Genomic DNA, 10528 nt, shown 5'->3' on the forward strand with positions numbered 1-10528 from the left:
TGGTGACAAGTTTTCTGAAGTTCGAATCATCTCCATTGTCTAGGGAAACTTTATATCATTTAATATTACTATTAGTATTCAAAGTATCTGAGTTGGGATTTAGATTTACCAAATCTGTAGCATGTCATCCTAAAACAAACATTCCATCTTTCTAAATATTTGTGCCTCTTTTGACTCTTCTTTACAGTTTGCCTTGATGTAATTCTTCCTTTCATATCAGGATGTCCCATATCATGTTTTGATGACTAACAAGAGAGAGAAGGATGAAAATTTCCTTACACATTTGAGCAGCATCTTTACCAGAAGTTATTCACAGGAATGGTAGGTGATTTTTTTTGTTCGTTTGTTTTCTTTTCTGTTCTGCACAAAGTGAATTTCCTCACATGAGAGCTTAGGAGACCTGTAAGGATAGTGCTTTCCACTACAATGGCAATTTCTCTCCAGCACACTCATACTTCTGAGCGTAACCACCAGAAACAGAAAAAAAGAGCTTCTTTCTCTACAGCTATTCCAGAAAATTGCATAGTTGATAGGAAATGCTTCTGTTGGTGTATTATTTCATACTATTTTCTCTGTGTAAAACAAGTCTTACTCCAAAGAAATTTAATATATTGCCTGTAATGGCAACTGCTCTTTCCCCTTGAAAAGATCTTTCTTCCTTCCCATTACTTAAGGCCTTTTGTTATTTTACACCTGCACCAGGTATCAGGAGAACTAGTTTGTCAAAGTGTCTCATTTCCAATGTTATTATTGCATCATGGTTAGTCTTTATTTATATATATATATATATATATAAAATATATATATCTACTGAGCACAAAATGGTTGTGGTCCTCATGAAAGATTTTATTTTTCATAATATGGCAAATAAGAGTTAACCAGTGTCTCTTCAGAAGGCTGCAACAGGTAGATGTGGAACTTTATATGCTGCCATGTTTTCCTGTAAGGCTTATATTTAGGCTTCTTATTGCATTTTGAACTCAATTGAATTTGTGGGTTTTCTTACTTTTTTTTTTCCATTCTAGTTAGATTTCCTTAAAAATGCAGCCATTTAAATTTTCTGGATTTTCATTGTTTATTTTATATTGAGAAGCACAGCAAAATTTACATGTTTAGAGTACTATTGCTTTTAAAGAAGAGGTGACCATGTACAGAGAATTACATGACCTGTGCATATTGAACTACCTTCACATTCCCTCCTGGATCCATGTTCTATTGCTTTCATATGGAGATCAATAAAACAGGATTCCATGGGTATTGCAACCAGTGGTGAAATTAAACCTGAGAAGGTTTCCATTCTTTATGACGAAAACACACGGACTTCTATAAAAAGTAGAAAAATGCAACTCTTCATTTTATCTCCAAAATCTTTAAAAAAGTATTTATTCTTTTATTTCAAATGATTTTTCTTCACAAACAGAATATCCCTGAAATATACAGTTTCAGTTTTTCCAAAATTGTTCATTTATTTGGAGCTTCAGACTCTGACAGATACACTTCTTGCTTGGAAGGGAAAGAATTTGTTCCTTAAAGCACCAACTTCCTCAGAAGTTTGTAAAATTTTGTGACCACATTTCTCTTCAGTCTCTATTTTGTATTTGTAAGTGAAGCAGGTATAAAACATGAAGACAACCTCTTCCCCTGGCCTCCAGCTTTGAAAATTTGAGATCCACAGAATTGCTCAAATAATATGCCGTCCCTTTTGAACTATACACTAGTGTCTTACTATCACTAATTAAAATGATTGCCAAACCAGACATTTTCTCTGAAGCCCTCTTGTTACACATCTATCTGTCCTTTCCTTTGTCACATTCTTTGTTTGAACTGTATCTTAAAGTTTTTTGCATTTTACTAATTTGCAGGAGGTCCAATTTCTTCTCACTTCCAGTAATTTTTTATAATTGTTGGACTCTCTAAACTTACTCTAATTTCAGGATTCTGGAAGATATTGTTTCTTCTTAGTTCTTGTTTCCTTTTTTAAAGGTAGGAAACTTCCGTAATAAAGATTTGTCTCATTACCACTTTCCAGAAGCCCACAACTTTTTTTAATCTTTAGCATTTTCTCTTAGAAATTTCTGAGAGGGACCTGTATAATTTTTGTACTTTTATGTGGTCACAGGTTATAGTCTCCATCTGTACTGTTTGCTTTTTGATTACTAGCATATTAACACCAAGTTAAGTGATGATGGCTGCTGATCGTTGAGAAGAATTTGCAAGAAGGATACCCATATATTCCGTATTGTGGCAGTGAACAGTATACGTGAGTTCTAATTTCAAAGTTCCTCATTTTCCAAATAATGTTCAGATCTCATGTTTCTAACACTTTACTAGATCTTTCTGTCACTTCCTTTGTCCAGTTCTCAATTCCCTTGACCTACAAGGGGCAGTTTATGGCATTTCAGCAGTGTCCTGCTCCCTGAATTTATTAAGATACCTTAAAAACAATAAAAAGAAAAGAATTGATTCTGCCTATGGCTCATAGGAAAACTATTAGTTTTCATTCCTCTTTAGATGACCTTTAATCTGCCTCTTCATTCTTCAGACTATGTCCTAAAACAGAAGTGACTTTTAGCTAATAAAGTGGCTTTCATTTTCTCATTTAGCTTTTGTAGAGAACAATGTGTTGTGTGTGTATGTTGTCCCTATTTATTTTTTATCCCCAGCTTGCAAATGGGTTTCTTTTACAGTATATTACCTGGTATATCTACCTGTATTGCTTGTAAAACCTTCTTTTTCTTGACAGGGCCATTTGGACCTTTAACTTTTATAGATACAATTTTTATTGACCCACAAATCCGCCATTTATCAGACCATATTCTCTTAACCTTTTTCGTTTCTACAGTGTAATTCCAACCCTGTCAGACTAAGACCTGCCAATACAATGTTAAGCTGTAATACTGAGTCTATAGCTTAAAAGTGACTCATTTTTTACAATGAAGAGATTATGAATGTCCTGGTTATTTCTCAGTCTCCCAGTATATATAGGTTACTTTTTCAATCTTCTTTCATCATTTTATACACCCTACCCTTAAAATTAACTTTCTTAACCATAGTCCCAAACAGCTAAATATGTCTCCTCACATTACTCCTCAGCCCTTGCTGCTTCCTCAGTTCAAATGCCCATCCATGTGTATCCCTAAATAATCCTTTCCACAACCCAGTTTTCCTTTGCACCTAAACATGGGAACTCACCTTCACCCTGTGACAGTGAGGAACACCCATCCCCTCTTCAACTTCAGGGTGATGTCCTACCTGGAGGGTTTCAGTCTGCCACCAGGGTGAAGATACAGCACCATATTTTTTAATGAGATAGCGGTGTTTGGGCAGAACTGGGAGGGCGATTACTCCATGTTTCAGGTCATCTTCCTCATTTCACACACAGAATCACAGAATAGTAGGGTTGGAAGGGACCTATTTCCTGTGTTAATCTATACCCACCTCGTTTTCCTTTCTTCTAGGGTTTAGAATTATGCTTTTTGATACCCGCTTTCTTCATATTTCTGTTACCAACAGTAGTACTATTACTGTTTTACAGTTCAGTTACACCTAAATTCCCTCAAACAACCACAGCTTCATGATTTTTATTTACCACTTCTCCTTTCCTAGCTCTGTGATGCCTTCTTTGTTTTATATTAAAAAAAAAATAAATAAATCCACTTCTCTAAAAGGGTGAAGCTTTTGACTTTCTTAAAAATTTGGCTCATAGTTTTCCAGACCATTTCTACTAACTTCAGTTTCTGTAGGACTGCATTCCTTTCCTTTCTCTCCTTTTTGATGTGCTTCTGTTCTTGATATGTAAAATCCATTGCTATGTAAACTACATTGAAATTAAAGTGTCCTCTGTCTTTCACTTAAAATTTTAAGATGTACAGTAGTCTCATTCAGTTCCTTTACTCTCCTCATTGTAGGCTATGGTCATGAAGCACCTGTGCCTCATGACCTGCCAGACTAAGACTTTCCAGGAATTTTCAGAATGTGCTATTTTGAGCAAACTTACTATCGTGGTCTTGGGTTTGTTTGGAAACAACTATGGAAGGAGGCAGTTTGGAGACCCTGTGAGCATCGGCCTTGCTGTTGCCTTTATTTTCAGATGCAGAAGAGAGCAGATCGTTACTTAAAACAGTGAACAGAATCTCTCTCTCCTCTGTGCCTAGTGGGAAACAGCTAATTTTTAGGTCATTTCTTCCTTTATGTTCCAAATCCTCTTGGTTTTATTTTCCAGATCCATTCCCAACTATAGATTTTCAGGTTTTAGTCAGTATTTGTAGATTGCTGATCCTATTCCCAGTTTCTTCTAATTGATTTTAAACCTATCAAATCCTGATTGCACTGTCAATTTAGGTATCAGGTTACTGAAGTTAAAGCCATAGAGGAAGGGATAGTGCATTTTCTCTGGGATATCCGTTTTAAGGGGTCGCAGGTTCTGCATTTTTTTTCAGCTTTCAGTCACAATGTATTGGCTTAAGTGGTATGAAGTCAAAGAAGCCCTTTTTTGTGTAATTCTGCCAGTATTTTTCGTTTTGTGTAAATCAGTAAATAAAGTTTTTAAAAACAGCCTGTCATTCATTACACTCCCCATGATTTTGTTTACCACTCAGCAACAAATCAGAGAGAGAAGGGGTGAAAGGAGAGCACAAGAGAGAGAACACAGCTTGTTTTATAAATTGCAAGGCGTGCAAATAAATATCTTGATACCTGAATGCAGTCCTAGCTTAACCAACTGCATTCAGTACGGTCAAACAGAAAAAAATGTTTTACAGGAATGTCCTGTAAACAGATGTATTCATTAACTACTCCAAAATTGCTTTGTGGCATATAAGAAATACCTACAACTGTCTCACCCAAATTCCGTATCTTCTATTTAAATTTCAGCCAGTACAGTGTTTTTGGCCTCTTCTAGTCTTTCTGCACAAATGGAAAATATTTGTTTCCTTCAGCCCCCAGCTCAAGGTAGAATTCTGACCAAATGGAGAGCTCTATACCTTTGCCTGTCCTACTAAACTCCTTGTAAAGCTGATGGAGAGAAACAGGAGTTTCTAGGACACAATTCGTCACCTCCTAGTAGAGAAACCTCTAGCGAAGCAGGTGAATAACGAAGGAAGAAGCCCATTTCTCTCCATTAAGTGTAAGGAAAGAATAGGATGTCCAGACCAGATGTAAGCTGCAAGAAGAATCTTCCGACTCCAGAATGTCTCAGCTATACTTATATCCACAATAAATAAAACACATTAATTCCTGGTAGATGTGCATGTTCTTGAAACTAAAAAGGATTACAGTCACATAGTCTGATTTCCTTCATAACCCTGATATTTTAGACAATAATCCTTTGACTGAGCCAAATAACTTGTGACCCAATGAAAAAAGCCCATGTTTTCCTTGCCTGCCTTCCTCTCTCTCTAAGATCAAACTCTTGGACCATCTTCAATTTAAAGTCTATGAACAATGTTAAAAAACTGTTTCCTAGAGTGTAGGGCATTTCCAAGACACAATTAGTAGGTTTGCTTTCTGCCCACAGTGTGCCCCCTACCCAAAAATGTGTACTGCTTACTTTATGGTTCTCTCTGTAAAACAACATAGCCCAGTACTCAATGCCCTGAAAATCACTTCATATTTCCAAACTTAGGGGAAAGTAAGATTGTTTGGGGTTTAGAGTTACTCTATTTTTGGTATTTTTTATATATTTCACTATATTGTGGAACTGCTTTTGTTTTGTCTTTTTATTGTAGCGCTAAATTTGGCATTAGGTTTTAATAACTGTGCAGTCCTTTGAGACCATGCTGAAAGGTATTTTATCAATTTAAGTTACTATTCTATTATTGCTTTGCCCCAAGGCTCACCTCATTTTCAGCAAAGCCCACTCATTTTTTGTGGAGTCATCACTTTTTCCCTCTGTTCGCTTACCCTCCCCTTTCCCCAGCCTTTTATTTCTCTTTGAGAAGGGCCAAATGAACAGCTCTTTCTAAAGTGTGGCTCCATCTGGTAGGATTATTCTGCATTGTAACTTGCCTGGTACCACCCTCTTCAGAAGCCAAAGGTATCAGGTATCACATCTGCATGTATCCTGACTCTAGGAAATAGGACTATGCAAGATGCACGGAGGTCCATTGGATCCAAGGTTATATTGGGTTCAAAAGTACCCAAAATACTCATCCAGACTTTGAAGCAGTTCACCTTTGCTTTCATGACTCTCACAATTAGCAAAGTTAGGCTTGGGGAAGGTGGGAGAGTGTTTAATCTAGCAGTGAGGGATGAATTTCTTACATCTCATTTGTGTTAAGGGGTAGAAAGTCTCACTGAAACACAAATCTCAAGCATTTTCATGGGAGAGGAGACTTTTTCAGGTTCTTGCCTTGAAGCTTTTAACTAAACTCTCTTGAACTTCACCACTGTGCCTATAAATCCTGAACTCTGCTGTGGTCACTAAGGACAGAGCTTTTTAGAGTGAAGATGAAACTTTAAGAAACAGGGAAACTTGTTTTGGCCCTGATAGCATGGAGTATATATCTCCCCATGGTATCATTCTGGATAAAAGCTAAAGTCTTATACTATCACTTTGTCTTCAAATAACGTTTAGTGAGGGCAACTACAAGACAATGACAAAAATCAGAGGTGGGGGTACAGAGGGTAAGAAATCCTTCCAACGAAGGATATGAGCTTTTAAAGATCACAGAAAAGAGGAACCACAGAAATGGAAGTTGGGAAACAGAAAGTTCCAGTCTGTTACAGAAAGCAAATAATGTGCTTGGGCCCATCAGTCACCATCCTCATTATGAATACGAAATTCCTTTTAAACCTGTGTCAGTAACATTGGGCTCATTTAAGTGGGAAGAGAATCTATCAGATAAGAAAAAGCCACAAATCTATAACTTCTAAACTAAAATTCTCTGATATCACCAAAGAGTCACAGAATGGCTGAGGTTGGAAGGCACCTCTGGAGGTCATCTGGTCCAACCCAGAGCCACCTACAGCCAGTTGTCCAGGACTGTGTCCAGATGGCTTTTGAATATCTCCAAAGATGGAGATTCCACAGCCTCTCTGGAGAACCTGTGCCAGTGCTTGACCACTCTCACGGTGAAAAAGTCTTTCCTGATGTTCAGAGGGAACCCCTGTGTTTCAGTTTGTCCCTGTTGTCTCTGGTCCCATCACTGAAAAGAGCCTGGCTCCCTCTTCTTTACACTTTCCCTTCAGCTATTCACACGCGTGGATAAGATCCCCCTGTCAGCCTTGTCTTCTCCGGGCTGAACAGTTCCAGCTCTCCCAGCTTTGGTCTGAACAGTAACGAGGTCTGATAAGATGTTATAAACCAAACTTTATTGAGGTAGTGAGAAAGACGAGCAATGATGAACCCACACAGAGACTCAGAGGTAGCAAACACAGGAGCATAAGCAATGCCATGGCTCCAGCCATGGGACACTTAATGTCCAGGTCATCTGACAGGAGCAGGCAATTGTGCAAATGCCTTTTGAATGTAGATAAGAGTCACGCCACCCCTTGGCTCCACCAATGATAGTGTGATTTGAGAGAATCACACCTCATATGGCAGTAGCATGCCCTACATGCCATTTTGGATGAAGTGTGTGGCACCTTGCCTACATGTCGATGCTGGTCAAGGTGCAGTGTGTCAAGGGGCAGTGTGTCATACCATTAGTCTTCTTTGCAGCAAGGGAACATTGCTGGCTTATGTTCAACTTGGTGTCCACCAGGACCCCCCGGTGCTTTTCCACCAAGCTACTTTCCAGCTGGGCAGCCCCCAGCATACATTGGTGCATGGGGTTGTTCAGACTGATGTGGTCCCTCTGGATGGCAGCATGACCCTCTGGCATATCAGCCACTCCTCCCAGTTTTGTGTCATCAGCAAACTTGCTGAGGGTATCCAGATCATTAACGAAAACATTAAACGTGACTGAACCCAATATTGACCCCTGGGTTACATTGCTAGTTACTGGCCTCCAACTAGACTTTGTGTCACTGATCACCACCCTCTGGGCTTGGCCATTCAGACAGTTTTCAATCTACATCACTGCTTATCCAGACTACACTTCACCACCTTCTCTATGAGCATGCTACGGCAGACACTGTTGAAAGCCCTACTGCAGTCAAGGAAAAGAATATCCACTGCTCTCTCTACCAAGGGGAGAGAAAGGACTTTCGGAAAGTCTTTTTCTAAGTGTCTGATGGAAGCCAGTCCATCAAATAAGCTGTCTTATAGTGTGGAATAAAAAAAAGGCATTCATAAATTGTCTGTTACTACTGCCAAGAGAATTGTCCTGCTGGCACTTCTTTACAGAGAGAGGGAGAAAGGTAGACTCTTCCAAGGTAGACTATTTATAGATTGGATTAGTTACCTTTTACAACTGCTTTTCTTTCTACAACAACTACAAAGACAGCCTGGAGTACAGTAATATTTTTGGACCTCAGCTAATTTCCTAAAGCCAGATTGGCTGAAATCAGGCTAAAATTAAAAGTGCATTTTTCACCACTGCATACCTTAACATTTCGCTGCCTCAGTGTGTTTGAGTAGAACTGTTTAACATAATTGCTAGCCATTTGGGTACGATGCTGAGTACTGAGATGGTAATATTTGCAGATGATGCAATTACTTAAATGACCAGGACTGAATTATCTGTCACTAGCCTTTCCTGAAACAAAATATGAACTATACAGATTGCTGATCTGACTTGGCATTTCCTCTACAGCATTCTCCCCGCCTGATGCCTATACTGAGCTTTTATCACTGTGGACTAAAATCTGTAAAAAACACCAGTAACAGCAGAAGAAAATTCTCCAGTGGATTTCATGCATTGCTCTCTCTTACAGAATTGAAGTCCTGCTGAAGAGGAGACAGAAATCTGCGGTAATTTTGGGCACTTGGGGTTGGAAAAAAGAAGAATATAGTTGTATTATGAACCTGAATTCTGGTCAAGAAGGGTTTTTGGTTTTGTTTTTGTTTTTTCCCAAAAGGAAACTTTTAAAAAGTTTCCTGATCTTTGCTGGAACATTGTTCTATAGCAAAATCCCTTATCTGCTTTCTTTCATCCAAGAAAGGTTTATTCCCAGTATTCACACATTTTGCTCTGGATTCCCAGCTCAGATTGAGAAAGGAAAAGAGGCTCAACCACTACATTTAGTCCAGGAATTAAGACAGTAATATCTCTCTTACAGTATCTCAACACCTGTGCAACCAGTGCTGGCCAGAAAGCAGAAGTGAAAAAGCACGCAGACACTTATCAGTCTTGAAAATGGTTTTCTTTTTTTTTCTTTTTTTTTTTCCTAAAACTTTAACAACACATGAGCTTATGAAGGACCTCTTATTTTATCCACATCAGTTTTCAACTCTCAAAACAAAATTAGCTGAATTAGCTGGCAAGTCAAGAGCTATGCAAACACTGGCCATTTTTACTTTGCTGCAAGTCTAAAACACACTGGGATGAGAACTAAAAGAATACCTCTTACTTATTCTCTGCAGCTTAAAGACAGCTCTACCTTTGGCATGGAACAAGCATGGAGTAACTTTAATAACAACACAAGACCTAGTGCTGTAACCCAGGTTCATAAGTTTCTTTTCGTTGCCTTCAACAAAACCACCACTTAAATCAAACTCTCCTTAAGAAATGCTGATCTGCAGAATATTACCAGATGGGTCTCCTGCCTTCTGAAGAAAGGGGGAAATGAGAGAGCCTCATGTTTAACGGCATATGAAAGAAGAAATACAATGTGTAAACTTTCCACTGACGGATATAATAGTGTTCTCACTTTTAAAGAAAAACAGTACTTCCTAGCAGGAGGCCTGCAAGAAATTTAACAATTACTCAAGATTTAGTTGTACAGCATGGCATTTTCGAACATGTGCAGAGTCTGTTATTTTTTGTAATTAAATTAATTTAAATAATAAATAATGTAATTAAAATACATTTGGACTGTACAATCCCTAGGGCTGGAACTGTGTGCAGAGAAGTGATGCATATTCAATGTGAAGTTTAATGAGTAAGAAAATGCAGAATCCTGGAAATCTGGTAATGTGCAATATAGTTTTGGCACCCTCCCCCTTCTCCCCCGTTCCTTTTCAGAGTAAAAAAGAGCCCAAATTACCGAATCAGGCTTTAAATCATTCACAAGTCTCTTTTCCTAAAAAGGAAACATTGCTAGTGTTTAGGGTTTTTTTAGCACAACATGTGGTTACCCAAATGTTTCCCTACAATAGCCCTAGTGAAAAGTGATAGGAAATTGACTCTGTAACCCTGTAATAACAATGTTTACTTTACCTTCATCAGAATTTTACAGACTATAGGAAATCATTACTTGTCTCTTCGTTACAAGGCTGACCCTGATTAAAAACTCCTGCTGAGATTTTCAGAAGAGACTAATGCTGTTAGAGCTTTACTTTTAGGGATCATCATTGTTCTTGATTTTCTGAGGGTGGATGCTGAGCATTTTCTGAGTATTAGCCTCCGTTAAGATCTGCAACAAATCAGGGTCCCCTGTCACTCTTCTTAAGTCACTGAAGACTTTCAATTTTGGCGTGGCCTGT

General features: G+C 38.4%; 1 protein-coding gene across 4 annotated transcripts in view; it reads left to right on the plus strand.

Moving 5' to 3' along the window:
* The window catches only part of CRLF2 (cytokine receptor like factor 2), a 49613-nt gene extending 39708 nt beyond the window's left edge, over positions 1–9905 (plus strand). The window contains exons 9-12 of one of the 4 annotated variants that reach the window (XR_012589924.1): positions 221–321; positions 2161–2260; positions 8697–8854; positions 9467–9905. Coding sequence is in view for 2 of the 4 variants with exons in the window: in XM_074607721.1 (XP_074463822.1) it covers positions 221–321; positions 8697–8712 (117 nt within the window). In the remaining 2 variants the exon portion in view is untranslated. Of the gene's footprint in view, positions 1–220; positions 322–2160; positions 2261–8696 lie in introns of all 4 variants that reach the window. The other 3 variants (XR_012589920.1, XM_074607726.1, XM_074607721.1) reach the window with 3 other exon arrangements.
* Positions 9906–10528: the final 623 nt, after the last annotated feature.

Source organism: Larus michahellis, chromosome 1, assembly GCF_964199755.1.
Source record: "Larus michahellis chromosome 1, bLarMic1.1, whole genome shotgun sequence".
Taxonomy (NCBI): Eukaryota; Metazoa; Chordata; class Aves; order Charadriiformes; family Laridae; genus Larus; species Larus michahellis.